This window comes from Ornithorhynchus anatinus, chromosome 17 (assembly GCF_004115215.2).
Source record: "Ornithorhynchus anatinus isolate Pmale09 chromosome 17, mOrnAna1.pri.v4, whole genome shotgun sequence".
NCBI lineage: Eukaryota > Metazoa > Chordata > Mammalia > Monotremata > Ornithorhynchidae > Ornithorhynchus > Ornithorhynchus anatinus.
Genome location: NC_041744.1, coordinates 3,370,173 through 3,389,399, shown reverse-complemented (window position 1 = coordinate 3,389,399; position 19,227 = coordinate 3,370,173). Strand labels below are relative to the sequence as shown.

Below are 19,227 nucleotides of genomic sequence, written 5' to 3'. Positions count from 1 at the left end.
GGGGGGGGGGGGGGGGGGGGGGGGCGTCCCTTGACACTGGGGGTCACGGCCCAGGGTGTGTGGGTATTTAGGGGTGGGTGGATGGGTGGGTGTGAGTGTGCATCTCTTATGCTGCTGCTGCTGCCAGCCCAGCCCCCTCGGGGATTTTGTTTTGGAGGCGGGGGGGCCGGGGCCGGCTAGTCTCTGCCCCTCCTAGGCCGGGCGGTGGTTCGGGAGGTGGGGGCGGGGAGGCCGGGGGCTGGGTTTCAGCTCCCCGACACTTGGATCATTCCTGGATGCCTGGTGGGAAATCTTAGTGTGACTGTGCAATTCTTTCCCGCTTTGCTTCTCCTGTCCTTGATTTAAAAATAAAAACCAAACTGTGATCACCCAGCTCTTGTTCTTGTCTTTCTTTTCGCCTCCCAGCGCCCTCCTGCCGCTAGGCAGGAGAAAGTAACGGCGAGGTAGGGGGAGAGGTGGGCGGGCTCCCTCCCTCTCCTAGCTGCCGCTCAGGCCAGTCCAGCGCATGGATGTCGGTCACAGCTCAGAGCCGTGACCAGCTCGCACCGCTACTCACTGCCCCCACCTTCCCGCTGCTGCTTCTTCCTCTTCTTCCTCTTCCTCGTGCCCTGAGGGTTGGCTGGAGGGCCCTCAGCCTGGTCTTTCGGAGCTGGGCTGGAGCTAGGAGAAGGAGATCGGGGTGGGGGGGAGTTGGGCCTGGGTTCTTGGGCCCTCCCATCTCCACCCACCCCTAACGGGGGTGGGGGGCGTCCCAGCACCTACCTTCTCCCCTCACACCGCTCCAGCACGGCCACGAAGAAGCCTCCCGTTAGCGTGAGCTCCGGGGACGCCCGGATGCAGCGGGCGGCATCAGGGAATGTGTCCAGGCCGCGGTGAGGCCACGCCGGCAGCGCCTCGGCCAACCTGCGAGGGAGGTCGGGTCAGGGGTCGCGCCAGCGGCCGGGACGGGTTCCCTACCCTCCCCCACCTCCGACCCGGGGCGCCGGGGCCCGGTACCGGAAGGTCCCGGCGCTCTGCTGCAGGGCGGCCCACACCACGTCCTCGTTCTCCTCCTGGCACACAGAGCAGGTGGAGTAGACAAGCCGTTGGAGAGCGGGAAAGCTCAGTGCATGGCGCAGGGCTTTGAGCTGGAAGGCGGCAAGGGCCCGGAGGCGCTCTGGGCTGGGACCATCAGCCTCTGGCTCCTCCAGCCGCCTCGACACCATACCTGGGAGGCGGGGAGGGAGAGAGAGGACAGGGAGGGAGGGTTACCCTCCGGCCGGCCGAGGCCCGGGAGCTGCCCCCCGCGCCCCCTCGCCGCCCGCTCCCCCTCACCGGAGCCGCTGCAGGAGGGATCCAGCAGGATGTACTGGACGCGGCCGTAGCGGGGATCCGTGGGCGGCACCGACAGGAAGTCCTCGTTGGCCAGCTCGCAGCACGACACGCCAGCCCGGGTCAGCAGCGTGGCCATGGACGCCAGGCGCCCCGCGTCCAGGTCGAAGGCGAAGATCTTGCTGGGGGTCGGGGGGGAAGGCAGACGGGAGTCAGGACCGGGGAGGCCGGAACCCGGGAGCCCCCGGTCCCCGCCCGGGCTGCCGCCCGCTCACCCCTGGTTCTTCAGGAGGGCGGCCAAGTGGCTGGTCTTGTTGCCCGGCGCGGCACAGGCGTCGATGACGTGGGAGCCGGGGGGCGGGGCGAGCAGCATGGCCGGGAGGCAGCTGGCCTGCCAGAGGGAGGACCCGGAGGCCAAGGGTCAGTCGGCCCCGGCCGAGCCCGCCCGCCCCTTGCCCCTCACCGGGGGCCACCCCCGCCCCCCAGATTCCGCCCCCCCACAGACCTTGTCTTGCAGGATGAGGTGCCCGGCCCGGTAGAACGGGTTCTCGTGCAGATCCGTGCCGGCGGGGAACACCAGCAGCTCGGGCAGCAGCGGGTCCAGGAAGAAACGCTTGCCCTCCAGCGCCTGCAGCTCCTCCGGACTGGGGTGGGGAATGGAGGGGTCACCCGGGGCCCCCCTCCCTCAGCTTTCCCCAGGGAGGGGCCCCCCGACACCCCACACCCCCCGCCTCCGGGCATTCACCTGGAAGCCCGACCTTGGTAGGAGAAGCCCTGGCGCTTGAAGTAGTCGACGGCGTCCCCCGGACAGGTCTTGAGCGTGTTCACCCGCACGTAGCGCGGCACCTTGGATGCTGTAACGAGACCCGGCGTGACCCCCGCGCCCTTCCCCTCCCCGGTCTCCTCCACCCTCCCGGAGCCCAGCTCACCGGGGCGGGCTCCGCTCGCGGGCTCCAGAAGGTCCTCGTTGCGGCTGACTCGGCGGCGCACCTTGAGGCGGGCCAGCTCCGCCTGCAGCCGTGCCCGGTGCCGAGCCAGCACTGGCTTCCAGCGGCCTCCGCCCCGCAGCCCCCGGCCCAGCAGTAGGTCGTACACCAGCACCTGGGGTGGACGGGAGGGAGGAGGAGGGGATGAGCACGCGAGGAGGAGAGAGAGCCGGAGTTACGGTGGCCCGATCCCAAGCTAACTGACCTACCCCGGGGCCGGGAGCGCCGGCTGCCAGGGGAGCCGGACTCCGCCCCTGCCCGGCCTGGCGGCTGGGCCACCTCGCCCTTGCCCCCATCATTCAAGAGCACTGACTGAGCACCTTCCGCAAGGGAAGGCTGTCACTAACCACTTGGGAGAGAAGGAAGCAAAAAGACCCTTCCTCTACCCTCGAGGAACTGACAGTCTAATGGTGTGAAGACAGAGACAGACTGACATTTATCAAAAGCATCCCTAGGAGGCTACGACAAGGAGGAGCTCGACTCTATTCGATCGATGGTATTTACGGTGCGCCTACTGGATGCCGAGCATTGTACCAAGCACTTGAGAGAGGACAACGCAACAGAATTAGCGGATACGTTCCCTGCCCGTAACAAGTTCACAGAAAGAGCAGCCCACAAATGCACACGTGCACGACTAAGGGCCCAGGATGAGAATCTAATCGGGCTGAGTGCATGAGCCTAGGGTGTTGTAAATGAATCCGGGAAGGCCGCTTAAAGGAGGTGGGGTTTTCGGATGCCTCTGAAGACGGGGAGGGCTACAGTCTGGAAGATTTGAGAGCGGGGGAGGATTTGGGAAAGGCTTGAGCAAGGGGCGGGGGGTGTTGGGAGGCAGGTATGGGAATACGGAGCGTGAGCCCGGGAGGGGCGGGTGAAGACGGCGGCTATGCAAGGTGGGAGAGTTTTTGCTCGATGCTGTGGAGGGACCTAGGGAGCCGGTGGAGGGTTTTGAGGAGAGGAGGGATGTCGGTCGGTGGATGGTATTTATTGAGCCCTTACTGGGTGCACAGCACTGTACTAAGCACTTGGGAGAGGACAATATAACACTAAATAGACACATTCCCTGCTCACAATGAGCTTAACAGTCCAGAGAAAAGCTGTGTAAGAAAGCAGCGTAGCCTAGCAGAAAGAACCCTGGGCCTGGGAGTCAGAGGACCTGGGCTCTAATCCGCCACCTGTCTGCTGTGTGACCTCAAGCGAGTCTCCAACTTCTTGGAGTCTCAGTTTCCTCTACTGCAAAATGGGGATTCAATATTTGCTCTCCATCCTACTTCAACTGGGAGCCCCACACGGGACAGGGACCGTGTCCGTCCTGACTGATCTGTATCTACCTCGGTAATTAGGACACCTAGTAAGTGCTTAATAAATAGTATAAAAAGAGAACTGTCCCCCCGACGCCCCGTCGTCCTTCCCCTCATCCTGCCTCACCTTGGCAAGGTGGGGACGCAGTTTCTTCTCAGCCTTGAGGAGCCCCGCGCTGTCGATGATGGAGTCCAGCACCGCCGAGTACCGCTGTGTCTCGCACACCAGCGCGTACAGCTGCTTCACGTTCTGCAGGGGGGATGACAGTCCGTGACACACCACTCACCCCGACACCCGTACACTTACCATACAATCGACGCTCTTAGTGAGCGCTTACTGTGCGCACAGCACTGTACTAAGTTCTGGGGAGAGTATAGTGGAGTTGGTTGTCATCCCAGAGCACTGTACTAAAGGCTTGGGAGAGTCCAAATGAGTTCCCAGATATTTTAGAGAAACTGCATGGCTAGGGGATAGAGCACGGGCCTGGGAGTCAGAAGGTCATGGGTTCTAATCCCAGCACTGCCACTTATCTGCTGTGTAACCTTGGGCAAGTCACTTTCTCTGGGCCTCATTACCTCACCTGTAAAATGGGGATTGAGACCGTGAGCACCAGGTGGGACAGGGACTGTGTCCAACCCCATTTGCTTGTATCCACCTAGCGCTTAGTACAGTGCTTGGCACCTAAGTGCCTAACAAATACCACAGTGATGAGCACCTAGCAGGGGTGAGACGCTAAAATTTCAGAAAGGAAAGGGGGTCCCTGCTTAGATGAGTGGGGGGGAGTGGGGGGGCTGCCCGGAGCCTGGGCCACCAAGCCTCAACCCTCCTAGGCTGCCGGGGTTATGGGCTTGAGGAATGGGGAGGAGGCTTTAGGAAGAAAGATTCCGTTTTGGACTTAGAGAGCTTGAGCTGGTGGCCGGGTGCCCATATAGAGGTGGCCAGTGGGCAAGAGGGAATGTGTAAAGGCCCCGAAGGAGAGAAGTCAGGGCTAGTGGAGGTAAATGTGGGAGTCACCTGCATTGCCCAGATGTAGTAGTTAAAGCCATGGGAACGGCTGAGCTCCCCGAAGGAGTGAGAGTAAAGTCAGAAGAGAAGGGGACACAGAACAGAGTCCCGAGGAACACGCAAAATTTTGGAGTAGTTAGTGCACGGCCCAGGGAGTCAAAGGACCTGGGTTCTAATCCTGCGTCTGCCATTCGCCTTACTGCATCACTCAAATTTTCTGGGTCTCAGTTTCTTCAACTGCGAAATAGCTATTGGAATATCCGTCTCCTACATGGACCGTGAGCCCCATGTGCTACGGGGACTGCGTCTGACATAATAATAATAAACATTGATATCTGTCACGCACTTACTACCTGCCAAGCACAATCCTAAGCACTTGGATAGGTACCAGATAATCACGTCCTAATGTGGCCCCAGTCTCCCTTGATCATCTTGGCACCCCAGCATTCAGAAAAGTGTTAGGCACAGACTAAACGCCTAACAAAGGCCACAACGCTATTACTATAGTAATAGCTTGGGAGTCATTCATTCGATAGTATTTATTGAGCGCTTACTATGTGCAGAGCACTGTACTAAGTGCTTGGAATGGACAAGTCAGCAACAGACAGAGACAGTCCCTGCCCAAAAGGGTCATAGGTTCTAATCCCGGCTCCGCCGCTTGTCAGCTGTGTTTGATTTCACTTCTCTGGGCCTCAGTGACCTCCTCTGCAAAATGGGGCTGAAGCCTGTGAGCCCCACGTGGGACGAGCCGATGACCCTGGCTCTCCCCCGGTGCTTCGAACAGTGCTTGGCCCATAGTAAGGGCTTAGCCAATACCATCCTTAGTATTATTAATATTCGCTTCTCTGTGCCTCCGTGAGCTCCTCCGCAAAACTCTATTTATTGCCATTGTTCTCGTCTGCCCGTCTCCCCCGATTAGACTGTAAGCCCGTCAAACGGCAGGGACTGTCTCCATCTGTTGCCGACTTGTCCATCCCAAGCGCTTAGTACAGTGCTCTGCACAGCGTGGCTCAGTGGAAAGAGCCTGGGCTTGGGAGTCAGGGGTCATGGGTTCGATTCCCGGCTCTGCCACTTGTCAGCTGTGCGACTGTGGGCGAGTCACTTAACTTTTCTGGGCCTCAGTGACCTCATCTGATTAGACTGTAAGCCCGTCAAAGGGCAGGGACTGTCTCTATCTGTTGCCGACTTGTTCATTCCAAGCGCTTAGTACAGTGTTCTGCACATAGTAAGCGCTCAATAAATACTGAATGAATATTGAATGAATAAAATGGGGATTAACTGTGAGCCTCACGTGGGACAAGCTGATGACCCTGTATCTCCCCTAGCGCTTAGAACGGTGCTCGGCACATAGTAAGCGCTTCACAAATACCAATATTATTATAGTGAGCGCTCAATAAATACTATTGAATGAATGCCAAACGGGGGGTGAGGCGTGAACCCCACGCGGGGGTCTGGGTCCCGGCGGGTTTGGTCGCCCCCACCGCAGCGCTTAGCAGGGCGCCTGGCACGTGGTTTGGCCAGCGGAATAAGGACAGGGGGTCACCGCTCAGCAGAGGAGGAGGAGGAGGGGCGGGGCTGGGGGACCCGGGCACCCTTGTCCGGTTACCTGGAAGCGGCTGCCGTAGACGAGGCTCTTGAGGGAAGCCTGTCGGGCCTCCATCCCGGCCAGCACGGCCGCCGCCGCCCCGTACAGCGCCATGGCCTCCACCGGCCCCCACGGCCTCCTCCACCAGCACGCCCAGCGCGCCTGCGCGGGACCCTTACGACCCTGCCGCAACAGGCACCCTCCGTCTCCCGCTGTCTGCTTTACGGCTGCCCCCAGCGACCCGCTTCTCGCTGCTTGCTTTACGGCGGCGCCCAGCGACCCGCCCCCCGCTACCTGCTTTACGGCGGCGCCCAGCGACCCGCCCCCCGCTACCTGCTTTACGGCGGCGCCCAGCGACCCGCCTCCTGCTACCTGCTTTACGGCGGCGCCCGTACCTTCAATGAATATTCAGTGATAATGTTGGTGTTTGTTAAGCGCTTACTCTGTGCAGAGCACTGTTCTAAGCGCTTTGTTCTGTTTTGCTCTGCTGTCTACCCCTTTTAGACTGGGAGCCCGTCAAGGGGTAGGGCTGTCTCTATCTGTTGCCGAATTGTCCATTCCAAGCGCTTAGTCCAGTGCTCTGCACAGAGTAAGCGCTCAATAAATACTATTGAATGAATACCAGGGTCATCAGGTTATCCCACGTAAGGCCCAGTCTTCATCCCCATTTTCCGGATGAGGTCACTGAAGCGCAGAGAAGTGAAGTGACCTGCCCACAGTCACATAGCTGACAAGTGGCAAAGCCGGGATTCGATTCAGTAGTATTGATGGAGCGCTTACTATTCATTCATTCATTAGTATTTATTAATAATGTTGGTATTTGTTAAGCTCTTGCTATGTGCAGGGCACCGTTCAGGGGTAGATACAGGGTCATCAGGTTATCCCACGTGAGGCTCCCAGTCTTCATCCCCATTTGACAGATGAGGGAACTGAGGCCCAGAGAAGTGAAGTGACCTGCCCACAGTCACACAGCTGAGCGCTTACTATGTGCAGAGCACTGTACTAAGCGCTTGGAATGTACAATTCGGCAGCAGAGACAATCCCTGCCCACTGACGGGCTGACAGTCTAACCGGGGGGGACAGACGGACAAAAACAAAACAACTTAATCACAATAAATAGAATTCATTCATTCACTCAATAGTATTTATTGAGCGCTTACAATGTGTAGAGCACTGTACTAAGCGCATGGAATGTACAATTCAGCGATAGAGACAATTTCTGTCCAATGATGGGCTCACAGTCTAAAGCGGGGAGACAGACAGCAAAGCAAAACAGAACAAAACAAAAACAACATCATCAAGATACATTCATTCATTCATTACTATTTATTGAGCGCTTACTATGTGCTGAGCATTCATTCATTCAATAATATTTATTGAGCGCTATGTGCAGGCCACTGTACTAAGCGCTTGGAATGTACAATTTGGCAACAGTTGGAGACAATCCCTGCCCAATGATGGGATCACAAGGGGATGTGAACTTCGTTAACAAAATAAATAGGGTAATAAATAATATATACAAATGAGCACGGGGCTGAGGGGAAGGGGGAGGGAGGGGGAGCAGAGGGAAAGCAGGGGGCTCAGTCTGGGAAGGCCTCTTGGAGGAGGTGCGCTCTAAGGAGGAGGTGCCACCTCCTGCCCCGAGCTCCGCCGTCCCCGTGGGCCGGGCGCTAACAATAATCATCATCACCATGTCAAGGATAACAATAATAATAATAAATAGTGCTGATAATCACAATACTGAAATACCGAAGTGTGGCTTAGTGGCAAGAGCCTGGGCTTGGGAGTCAGAGGTCATGGGTTCGAACCCCTGCTCTGCCGCCTGTCAGCTGTGTGACTTTGGGCAAGTCATTTCACTGCTCTGGCCCTCAGTTACCTCATCTGTAAAATGGGGATGAAAACTGTGAGCCCTTTGTGGGACAATCTGATTACCTTGTATCTACCCCAGTGTTTAGAACAGTGCTTGGCACCGATTAGACTGTGAGCTCGTCATTGGGCAGCGATTGTCTCTGTTGAATTGTACATTCCAAGCGCTTAGTACAGTGCTCTGCACATAGTAAGCGCTCAATAAATACTAATAATAATAATAATGTTGGTATTTGTTAAGCGCTTACTATGTGCCGAGCACTGTTCTAAGCACTGGGGTAGACACAGGGGAATCAGGATGTCCCACGTGGGGCTCACAGTCTTAATCCCCATTTTACAGATGAGGTAACTGAGGCACAGAGAAGTTAAGTGACTTGCCCACAGTCACACAGCTGACAAGTGGCAGAGCTGGGATTCAAACTCATGAATACTCAAATACTATTGAATGAATGAACATAGTAAGTGCTTAACAAATACCAACATTAGTACTGAGAGCTCATCTCCTCCAGGAAGCCTTCCCAAACTGAGCCCCCCCCCCCTTTTCCAGCACTTGGCACATAGTAAGCCCTTAATAATAATTATAATGTTGGTATTTGTTAAGCGCTTACTATGTGCCAAGCGCTGTTCTAAGTGCTGGGGTAGATATAAGGTAATGAGGTTGTCCCACTTACGGCTCACAGTCTTCATCCCCATTTGACAGATGAGGTCGCTGAGGCACAGAGAAGTTAAGTCACTTGACCAAGGTCACACAGCTGACAAGTGGCAGAGCTTGGATTCGAACCCATGACCACGACCATGATCTTATATCCCCCCAGCGCTTAGAACAGTGCTTTGCACATAATAAGCACCTAAATACCAACATTATTATCCGGCCCAGGGGACGGTCGGGCCGGCTGCAGGGGCCGGAGGGAGGCCCGGCCTCATGCCCTTCCCCATTCGATGGGCCTGCAGGCCTCAGTTTCCCGGCGACGGGCACCCGGAAGATGGGCCGGGGCAGAACCATCTCATCTTCCTGCAGAAACGATCTGGGCATGTCACTCCCCTTCTTAAACAACTCCAGTGGTTGCCTATCGACCTCCGCTCCAAACAAAAACTCCTCACTCTAGGCTTCGAGGCTCTCCATCACCTTGCCCCTTCCTACCTCTCCTCCCTTCTCTCTTTCCACCGCCCACCCCGCACGCTCCGCTCCTCTGCCGCCCACCTCCTCGCCGTCGACCCCCGGGTCACGTCCTCCCGCGGTCCTGGAACGCCCTCCCTCCTCACCTCCGCCAAACTGATTCTCTTTCCCTCTTCGAAACCTTACTTAAAAATCACCTCCTCCAAGAGGCCTTCCCAGACTGAGCTCCTCTTCCCCCTCTACTCCCTCTGCCATCCCCCCTTTACCTCTCCGCAGCTAAAGCCTCATTTCCCCTTTTCCCTCTGCTCCTCCACCTCTCCCTTCCCATCCCCACAGCACCGTACTCGTCCGCTCGACTGTATATATTTTCGTTACCCTATTTATTTTGTTAATGAATTGTACATCGCCTCGATTCTATTTAGTTGCCATCGGTTTTTACGAGATGTTCTTCCCCTTGACGCTGTTTAGTGCCATTGTTCTTGTCTGTCCGTCTCCCCCGATTAGACCGTAAGCCCGTCAAACGGCAGGGACCGTCTCTATCTGTTGCCGACTTGTTCATCCCAAGCGCTTAGTACAGTGCTCTGCACATAGTAAGCGCTCAATAAATACTATTGAATGAACCAGGATTGACAGGTGATAACCACAAGGATCCAGGGACCTGCCTGCTGTTGACCAGACTAAGGATCCTTGGAGACCTTCCCCACGGGAGGGTTTCAAGAATTAGGAGTGAGATCCTTCTAGGGATGGCTTTGGAGGCCACAGTCTCAGCACACCGAGGAATAGAGACAGAAAAAAACAGAATAAGCGGAAGTACACGGTCCAGGCCAGATGACACGGCCCCTTTGAAGAGGGCGGTTAGCTCTGGTCTTTGAGTACTAAGTGCTCACAGCAAGCTCAATAAATACGATTAATAATAATAATAATAATAATCGTATTTGTGAAGCGCTTACTATGTGCTGAGCACTGTTCTCAGAACTGGGGTAGATACAAGGTGATCAGGTTGTCCCACGTGGGGCTCACAGTCTTCATCCCCATTTTTACAGATGAGGTCACTGAGACACAGAAAGTGGCGTGGCTTGGAAGCTGGGATTAGAACCCAGGTCCTCTGACTCCCAAGCCCGTGCCCTTTCCACTAAGCCACGCTGCTTTCCATAACAATAAATTAATAAATACTTCCCTCTCTCCTCACTCTCCCTCACCCTTTCCCTCCATTACTCTCTCTCCTCCATTACTCTTCTCCCAGAGCTCCTTCTCCTCAGCAGCGTGGCTCAGTGGAAAGAGCCCGGGCTTGGGAGTCAGAGGTCATGGGGTCGAATTCCCACTCTGCCACTTGTCAGTTGTGTGACTGTGGGCAAGTCACTTCACTTCTCTGGGCCTCAGTGACCTCATCTGGAAAATGGGGATTAACTGTGAGCCTCACGTGGGACAACCTGATGACCCTGTATCTCCCCCAGCGCTTAGAACAGTGCTCTGCACATAATAAGCACTTAGCAAATACCAACATTATTATTACTCTCTACCAGGGCTCCCTCTCCTCCATTACTCTCCCTTCAGAATACGCTCTTTTCCCCTACTCTACCCCTGAGAGGGTCCTGTCCTCCCTTCCCCTGCCCACAGGCGCCATAGACGGCCTTCACTTCCGGTCCCTTAGTCCCCTCAGACGGTCCTCTCCGCCATCTTCTCCCAAAGGGGTGGGGCCCCAGACGGCCCGCGGCCCGTGATTGGTTGGAGGGCGCGTGCAGCCGCACCTGGCGCCGAGGAGGACGGGAGCTGATTGGCTGCCTCCGCGGAGCCTCGTGCGAAGAGAGGGGAGAGAGGCGGGTAGGGGGCCGTTGGGCGGAGGCGGAGGGCGTCCGAGGCCCGTGATTGGTTGGAGGGCGCGTGCGGCCGCGAGGAGGACGGCAGCTGATTGGCTGCCCCCGCGAGGGCTCGTGCGAGCAGAGGGGAGAGGCGGGGAGCGGGCCGTTGGGCGGAGGCGGAGGGCGCCCGAGGCCCGTGATTGGTTGGAGGGCGCGGCCGCCGCGAGGAGGACGGCAGCTGATTGGCTGCCCCCGCGAGGGCTCGTGCGAGGAGAAGGGGGAGAAAGGCGGAGGGCGTCCGAGGCCCGTGATTGGTTGGACGGCACGTGCCGCCGCACCTGGCGCCAAGGAGGACGGGAGCTGATTGGCTGCGCCCTCGAGGGCTCGTGCTCTGAGGGGGATAAGGGGCGATGAGGGGGCCATTGGGGGGGTTTGAAGGAGACATGGCGTGGCCTTTGAACGCCCCGTTGCCCGCTGGGGTCGGTCAACTGACACAGGTGAGGGATGGGGGTTATTGGGTTCATCGTAACCTGTCGCCTGCCATTCCCTTTGGCCACTTCCGGTCTGGGGCACAGTCATGGCCTAAGGTGTCAGGGCACCTGCTCCACGCTTGACAGGGTTGGAAATTAATAATAATGTAAGTATTTGTTAAGCGCTTACTATGTGCAGAGCACTGTTCTAAGCGCTGGGGGAGATACAGGGTCATCAGGTTGGCCCACGTGAGGCTCACAGTTAATCCCCATTTTCCAGATGAGGTCACTGAGGCCCAGAGAAGTGAAGTGACTTGTCCACAGTCACACAGAGGGCGAGGCCGAGGCCTTGTGCCCACCGTGGGGCCTGTCTGCCTCCTTGGTGGGAAACTGAAGCCCCCTGCCCCGTGACCTGCTGATGGAATAATAATAATAATGTTGGCATTTGCTAAGCGCTTACTATGTGCAGAGCACTGTTCTAAGCGCTGGGCGAGATACAGGGTCATCAGGTTGTCCCACGTGAGGCTCACAGTCTTAATCCCCATTTTACAGAGGAGATAACTGAGGCACCGAGAAGTGAAGTGACTCGCCCCCAGTCACACGGCTGACGGGTGGCGGAGCTGGGATTCGAACCCGTGACCTGTGGCTCCCAAGCCCCGGCTCTTGCCACTGAGCCACGCTGCTTCTCTGCCCAAGCCACCCAGCAGGCTAGTGGTGGAGCCAGGACTAAAACCCAAGGCTCTTCACCCCCCAGTCTGATGCTCTTCCTTCATAGATCATCAAGAATCAGAAGGTTGTGGGTCCTAAACCCGGCTCCGCCGCTCATCGGCTGTGTGACCTTGGGCAAGTCATTTAACTTCTCTGTGCCTCGGTTTCCTCATCTGCAAAATGGGGATGAAGACTGTGAGCCCCACGTGGGACAATCTGATTACCTCATACCCCCCGCCCAGTGCTTAGAACCATGCTTGGCACATAGTAAACGCTTGACTAATAATGTTGGTATTTGTTAAGCGCTTACTATGTGCAGAGCACTGTTCTAAGCAATGGGGTGGACACAAGGGAATCAGGTTGTTCCACGTGGGGCTCACAGTCTTAATCCCCATTTGACAGATGAGGTAACTGAGGCACCGAGAAGTTAAGTGACTTGCCCAAAGTCACACAGCTGACAAGTGGCAGAGCAGTGTGTCGAACCCGTGATCTCTGACTCCAAAGCCCGTGCTCTTTCCACTGAGCCACGCTTTTATTATTGACTGCTGTGTGACCTTGGACAAGTCGCTTCACTTTTCTGGCCTCAGTTCCCTCATCTGTAAAATGGGGATTGAGACTCTGAGCCCCACGTGGGACAGGGACTGTGTCCAACCCGATTTGCTTTTACCTACCCCAGCGCTTAATACAATGCCTGGCATAAAGTAGACGCGTAACAAGTACCGCAATTATTATTATTATTATCAAATCCTCCCGTATTGATTGTTTTCAACCAGTGTGCAGGACTGAACTCTTCAAGTTCCAGTAACGTTGGAGCAATGGAAGAGCGTTGCTTCGGCCCAGCTATAGTTGGGGAGCAGCGGCCCGGCCAGGAGTCAGCCCCGTGGGTCCTGAACCAGTTTTCTGTCTCTAACCAGTCTTACCAGAGGCTGGGACGGTGGATGCAGGACGTGACCGGAGATCAGGGTGTGTTGAAGGAGATTATCCGTGAGGGGGCTGGAGAACTGGTACCCCCGGATGCTTCGGTTTCAGGTACGGCCCACCGTCCTCAGAGGTTGACTCGGGGGGCGGAACGAGTCGACCGAGCCCAAGGATCAAGAAGGGGCTTATTTACTTGAAGCTAGTCTCATCCTCTCCAATTGTTTCCACCCCTGGAGAGGAGCCCGGGTTGTCATTAAATGGTTCAGATGAGCCAAGGGAGTGTAAGACAAAAGTTCTTCCCATCACAGGAGTCAGTTGTGCTAGAATCCAATCTGCAGTTGGCACAGGGCGTTTCACTGGAGGACGAAATGGGGGTGGTCCCCGTGCTGTACCCAGCATTGTGTATTACACCTTTACAATGTCAAATTCCTACTACAACCCAGCCCTCACACTTTGCCCCTCAAACGGCAACATACTCATTGTACCTCGATCTCCTCTATCTCACCACTGACCCCTAACCCGCATCCTCCCTCTGGCTTGGTACTCCTCCCCCTTCCTATCCATCAGGCCACCATTTCACCCCCTTCAAAGCTTTAGTAAAAATCACATCTCTTCTAAGAGGCCTTCAAACTAACCCCTTATTTCCCCTGCTCCCTCTCGCTTCTCCGTGCATTTGGATTTGTCCCCTGGAAGCATTTGACATTCACCCCACCCTCAGCCCCACAGCATTTATGTACATATCTGGATTTTATTTTAATTTCTCTTCCACTAGCCTCTAAGATCCTTGTGGGCAGGGAATATATCTCCCAACTCTGTTGTATTGTTCTCTCTCAAGCGCTTAGTACAGTACTCTGCACACAGGAAGCACTCACTAAGTACCAGTGATTGGCAGGAGTGCAAAGCTCCCTTCTCATGTCGGGCAGAACAGTATTCTGTGAATCCATGAAGTAAAATGCCAGTTAAGGTGGTGGTCTTTGATTTTTTTTTTCCTTTGGCCCCCAACCCCTATCCCATTTATCTCCAGCAAATCAAAGGTCACTACAATGTAATTTTTTTCGAGACCGCAGCTCCCACCTGAGAGCAGAAGTGATATTTTATGTAAGCGAGGGGCTTTCTGTGGGGGTCTCCGAAGTCAGGGACAAATCAATCGTATCTATGTGCAGAGCCCTGGACTAAACACTCGGGAGAGTACGCTGAAACAGTAATCCTTAGTTGAGCCAGGGACCAGAGGGATTTTTAGGATCTAAAGTGAGCTGCCCCCCCTCAGGGGAAATGCCTCACCAGGGCGACCCCACCGGAGCCCTGACGGTCACCTCAATCCTCCCGCCTTCGACCTCTCTCCTCCAAGGACAGATGGGCTGCTGGGCGGTCAGGATGCCCTGGCCCAGGTTACCCCTGGCCCGGGTCTGGCCTCCTCATGGCGATTGTGGTTCTCTTTTCTTCAGTAAAATACGCTGGCTACCTGGAGCACATGGATCAGCCCTTTGACACCAACTGGTATAGGAAGCTCCCTCGGCTGATGAAGCTCGGAGAAGGTGAGTTCGGGGCGGGACAACAGGCCGGATCCCCGTTCTGCCGGCCCCTCCGTTCGTTGACCCCGTCCAGTAGGGCCCGATCCCCGAGCACGGGAGTGAGACCAGCTCTGGGCTCCTGTCCCACAGAGATCACGCTGGGAGGCATGGAGGTGGCCCTTCTGACCATGCGGAAGGGAGAGCTGGCCCGTTTCCTCTTCAAACCGGCCTACGCCTATGGCCGCCTGGGCTGCCCACCCCTCATCCCCGCCGACGCCACCGTCCTGTTCGAGATGGAGCTGCTCGACTTCCTGGACTCAGCGGAGGCGGACAAGTTCTTCGCCCTGCCCGTCGTAAGTCCGGGTCGAAAGCGGGAGCCGGGGCCGGGATGCTCCGGCCCGGGCTCCTCTTCCTCCCGTAGATCCGGGCTGTGCCCAGACGTTCCACCTTGGGAGGGGGCTACAGGTCGGGTGTTACACTTGCCCAGTGGCACAGCAATGTTGGCCAGGCTCTGCTGCTCTCCCTTTAGACTGTAAGCCCGTCGTGGGCAGGGAATGTGTCGGTTTATTTTTCTGGTGAACTCTCCCAAGCGCTGAGTATGGTGCTCTGCACACAGTAAACGCTCAATGAATTCGGTTGAATGAATGAATGGAGTGTCTGAAATCAGGGACGCCGCCCTCTCAGGGCAACCCGCTTCCAGTCGAAATGGGCTGGGAATTAATTGTAGACCCATCTCCCTCACGGCTTTATGCCCCCGCCCCTGCTCCATTTCCTCTGGCACAGTTGCTTTTGGCTTCCCATTTGGGTCCCCCTGTGATCGGACCCCCTGGTTTACATTTCCAGGAGCAGCAGGACCAGTTCCCACTCCAGCAGGTGCTGAAGGTGGCAGCCACCGAACGGGAGTTTGGCAACTACCTCTTCCGCCAGCATCGCTTCCATGATGCCAAAGAGAGATACAAGCGGGTAACGAGGCCAGGGAAGCTGGCTCCAGTCACAACGCTAGAACCGGAGGTGGTGGGTGCTGAGTCCAGGCTTCCGGGAAAGCAAGAACGGGGCAGTGGGCACCTGCCGGTTGGGCTTGACTTTCCAAGCACGGGCGCTCTGGGGGGTCCTGCCGACTTCCCGCACGGCCACTGGAAGGGCCTTATAAAGAGGGGTGTGGTCAGAGTGGTCCAGTAATGCCATAGTATCTATGGAGCACCCATTGGGTGCTGGGGGAGGCACCCTGGAAGTTAAAGACACGATCCCTGTCCTTGAGGAGCTCACCGTCTAATAGACAGTCGGGAAGACAGTTGCTTCCAGCTAGTTGAGGTGGGGAGGAAAACCTGATCCCACTGGTAATAAGAAGTTGGGAAAAGAGGGGTAAATGATGAAGTAAGTGACTGAGAAGTTGACTGTATAAATCAACTTGAATGCTAGTGCTAAGAAGAGTTGTAAATTGAGAAGTGTTGATTTTACAGACGAGGAAACCGAGGCCCAGAGAAGTAAAGTGAGGGCACCTAAGGTCCCAAGGTCACCCAGTAGGCAAGTGGCAGAACCAGGATTAGGTCCTCTGACTCCCAGGCCCGGGCTCTTCCTGCTAAGCCTTGCTGGCCCATAGACCCTGAGTAATGACCAAATCCTCCAGGAGCATCCTTGCCCCTGTCAACATGCCGTCCCATTCTTCTGACTGCCACCCCCATCCCCTCGGGGACCCGAGGTTGTGACCCGGTGCCTCCTGTCTGCCACCCCCATCCCCCTTCCACCAAGTGGATCTGAGCTGCTGACCTAGTGCCTCCTGTCTGCCCTCTCTCCCCCTGCGGGCAGGCCTCCGTGATCTTGAACCGCCAGTCTGCCAGCCCCGAGGAGCAGGAACGGGTGGAGGCGGCCAAACTGCTGGTCCTCCTCAACCTGGCTTTCACTTACCTGAAACTGGAGCGGCCCGCCCGGGCCCTAGTGGTCGGAGAGCAAGCCCTGGCCATCGACCCGAAGAACCCCAAGGCCCTGTTCCGGTGCGGGCAGGTGAGCCAGCGCTGGATCTCGTCGCCCAGGGCCGGGGTCCTCCATCCGCCCCCTTTAACTTCTCCCCTCTCGCCCGGCAGGCCTGCCGCCTCATGACCGACTATGAGCAAGCCCGAGACTTCCTGGTCCGAGCCCAGAAGGAGCAGCCCTTAAACCACGACATCAACAACGAACTGAAGCAACTGGCCAGGTGAGGATGCCGGGGGTGGGTGGGGGAGCTTAGCCAGTGACCAGACTAGGAGCTCTGGGCAAGCCGCTGCCTACTAAAGCACTCCAGAGCTCTGGGCCGGGAGTGGGGGGGAAAGCATCCTGAGGGCGCAGCATGGTGCTGTAAGTGGCCATTTTGTAAAGCCCAGCTCAGGAGTGGTCTGTTCAGCCAAGGGAGGAGTTGAGAGTTGCACTCTGTTCTCGGTGCCTAGCACATAGTACTGCCATTCTTACTGTCATTATTATTGTCACTGATGTGTGGGCAGAGGCAGTTGAAGCAGCAGCCTCCCCTTCCTCATTAGTTTAGAGTCCCACCGCTAGAGTGCTCTGCGCACAGTAAGCGCTCAATAAATCCGACTGAATGCGAATGAATAGGGAATGGGAATCGTCTCTGCCTTCCCCCATTGAGTTTGCAGTCCAGTGCTTCATTAGACTCTGAGCGCCTTGAGGGTTAAGGCTAGGGTCTTCTACTTCTGTCCCTAGTGAGTAGATCCGGGCTCTGCACTCCAGGAGTATTCTCGATTGGATGATTTGGGGGTGGGACATTTAGCCTTAGAAGGCAACCAGGGTCAGGTGGGTCACCCCAAGAGGGACAGATGGTTTTATTAACATTGGGAAGTGCAGTTTGATAACAGACAGAATGGGCCAATTGGAAAGAAGAGGGTTGAGTGGCCCTAACACCTATGGCCAGATCTGATAACCCTCACCCTTGGGAAACAGTTTTAGGTGGGTCACTTTCCCAGTGATGGAAAGGCGGATGGGGGAGGCCGGGCTTGACCGGCCACGCGGTCCCGCCATGCCGGTGTCGTATGTTTCCCTTTCTAGCTCTTACCGGGACTACATGGATAAGAAGAAGGAAATGTGCACCCGGATATTTGCGCCCTTAAACTCTTCCCCAGAGGGACAGAGCTAGAGGTGAGCAGGGAGCTGGAGGCGGGCGGGGAAGCTGCCTCTGGCTGGGATCGGGGTTCAGAGGGGACAGAGTTAAGGAGCTAAGGAGTGCTGTTGGTTTCTGGAATATTTCCATTGGATCGATCATCTCTATTGCTGGGGGTTGAGCAGTTGAGGGGTGCTATGCTCAGAGGCTTTTTTCATCCTTAGAGGGAGGAGCGGTGCCAGGGGAAGGGAGGTTGCTTGGACTGGTGGCCAAGTGGAGGAAAAAGTGCCGTTCTTGTGGTTTGGTATGGGGTGTTGGCGTGAGACCCCAAGAGAGGAGCCGTCAGGAGAGCGGCCAAGCCAAACTCATGTCCGGGTGCTGAAGCTGGAAGGGTTGGGGTAGGGACAGGAAGAGGGGTGCCTGTCTCCCTTTGGATGGTAGGGACCCTAGTGAGAAAAGACACCCTCCTCTTGAGGGGTCTTTAAGAGCTTTCAGAGTGGCGCCAGCTGGGCAGTTTGTCCTGTCTCTCCGCCTGGTCCCTCGTCCACCCGGACCCAGCCTGTTCCTCCATGCCCGGCTCCTTCATTGGTAGTCAAGTTCCCGGATGGCGCTTTGGGAAGCTTTGTTCTCCTGGTACAGGGACTGGGTGCCTGCATCCAAGCTGGATGTGAGGCTCGCCCCGCTCCTGCCCCATCCCTCGGTCCTCAGGTACCTTCTCCCCACCCCCATCCCCGGCCTGGAGACTTGGGAGTGATCCGACAGCCCCATGGAGGCAGTTGCTTAAATAAAACCCTGGAAGAGAAATCACCTGTCCCCAACACCTGCTCCCCAGTGTCGATAAGCCTGTTTCTCCTGAGAGAAGGGAAGCCCGGCAGGGCCAGGCTGGCGACAGGTGCCGACCAGCGGGCCGGGCCGGCAAAGATAAAGCGCTCCTTTGTGGCAGGCAGAGTCTGCCCCGCGACGAAGCTCAGAGGGGCCGTTCGGCGTCGGCTCATTTAAAAGCGATCCATAAGCGCCGCTTGTGGGCCTGTCGGGTGGGGCCGGCAGGCACCTTCCCCTTCAGCACCAGCTTTGGACTCGGTCTCGCTCAACTGCGAGCTGGCCGGAGAGCCCTGGAGTACCCCTGGGCTGAGGAACTCGCGGAAGTCTTGTAACGGGACCCTGGTGGAGAGGGCATAAGATGGGGAGTGGGGAGACCTGGGTTCTAGTTCCGCTGTTGCCCCCGGCCTGCTGGCTGTCCTTGGGCGAGTCGCTTCCCCTCTCTGAACCTCAGTATCCCCTTTTGTAAAATGGTAATAGAATTTATACTCTCCCTCCTTCTTAGATTGTGAGTCAGGGTGTGGGTCTGACTCGATTATTTCATATTTACCTCAGCACTTAACACACCCCTTGGCTTCACCAATCTTGGTACTTAAGATTGTTTAAAAGGTTTTTTTGGTTGGGGTTTTTTGTTTTTTTTGTAAAACCTAGCCCCAGGGTGCAGTGGATGATTTATGGCTCGTTTGCTCGGCTTCCTGACCCTCTCAGGCCTTGTTGTTCTTGCTGAGAGACTTCAGTGCTCAGCACA

At 56.4% G+C, this 19,227-nt stretch overlaps 2 protein-coding genes across 6 annotated transcripts in view; one reads left to right on the top strand and one right to left on the bottom strand.

The window, feature by feature from the left end:
* Positions 1-30: 30 nt before the first annotated feature.
* NSUN5 (NOP2/Sun RNA methyltransferase 5) lies at positions 31-6,377 on the bottom strand. Its single transcript, XM_029081682.2, has 10 exons — positions 6,208-6,377; positions 3,723-3,845; positions 2,241-2,412; positions 2,057-2,165; positions 1,817-1,955; positions 1,587-1,702; positions 1,315-1,493; positions 997-1,207; positions 763-903; positions 31-660 (listed from the first exon to the last, which is right to left on the bottom strand). The coding sequence occupies exons 1-10, from the start codon at positions 6,298-6,300 to the stop codon at positions 549-551; spliced, it is 1,395 nt and encodes a 464-aa protein (XP_028937515.1). The 5' UTR covers positions 6,301-6,377; the 3' UTR covers positions 31-548.
* Positions 6,378-11,334: 4,957 nt separating this feature from the next.
* Positions 11,335-19,227, top strand: part of FKBP6 (FKBP prolyl isomerase family member 6 (inactive)) — an 18,666-nt gene continuing 10,773 nt past the window's right edge. Inside the window, exons 1-8 of one of the 5 annotated variants that reach the window (XM_029082844.2) lie at positions 11,335-11,465; positions 12,920-13,175; positions 14,510-14,599; positions 14,726-14,928; positions 15,419-15,589; positions 16,382-16,576; positions 16,657-16,766; positions 17,609-17,698. In XM_029082844.2, coding sequence (XP_028938677.1) covers positions 11,379-11,465; positions 12,920-13,175; positions 14,510-14,599; positions 14,726-14,928; positions 15,419-15,589; positions 16,382-16,576; positions 16,657-16,766; positions 17,609-17,696 — 1,200 coding nt within the window. In that variant the 5' untranslated portion in view covers positions 11,335-11,378 and the 3' untranslated portion in view covers positions 17,697-17,698. The remainder of the gene's footprint in view (positions 11,466-12,919; positions 13,176-14,509; positions 14,600-14,725; positions 14,929-15,418; positions 15,590-16,381; positions 16,577-16,656; positions 16,767-17,608; positions 17,699-19,227) is intronic. The other 4 variants (XM_029082843.1, XM_029082842.2, XM_029082848.2 and 1 more) reach the window with 4 other exon arrangements.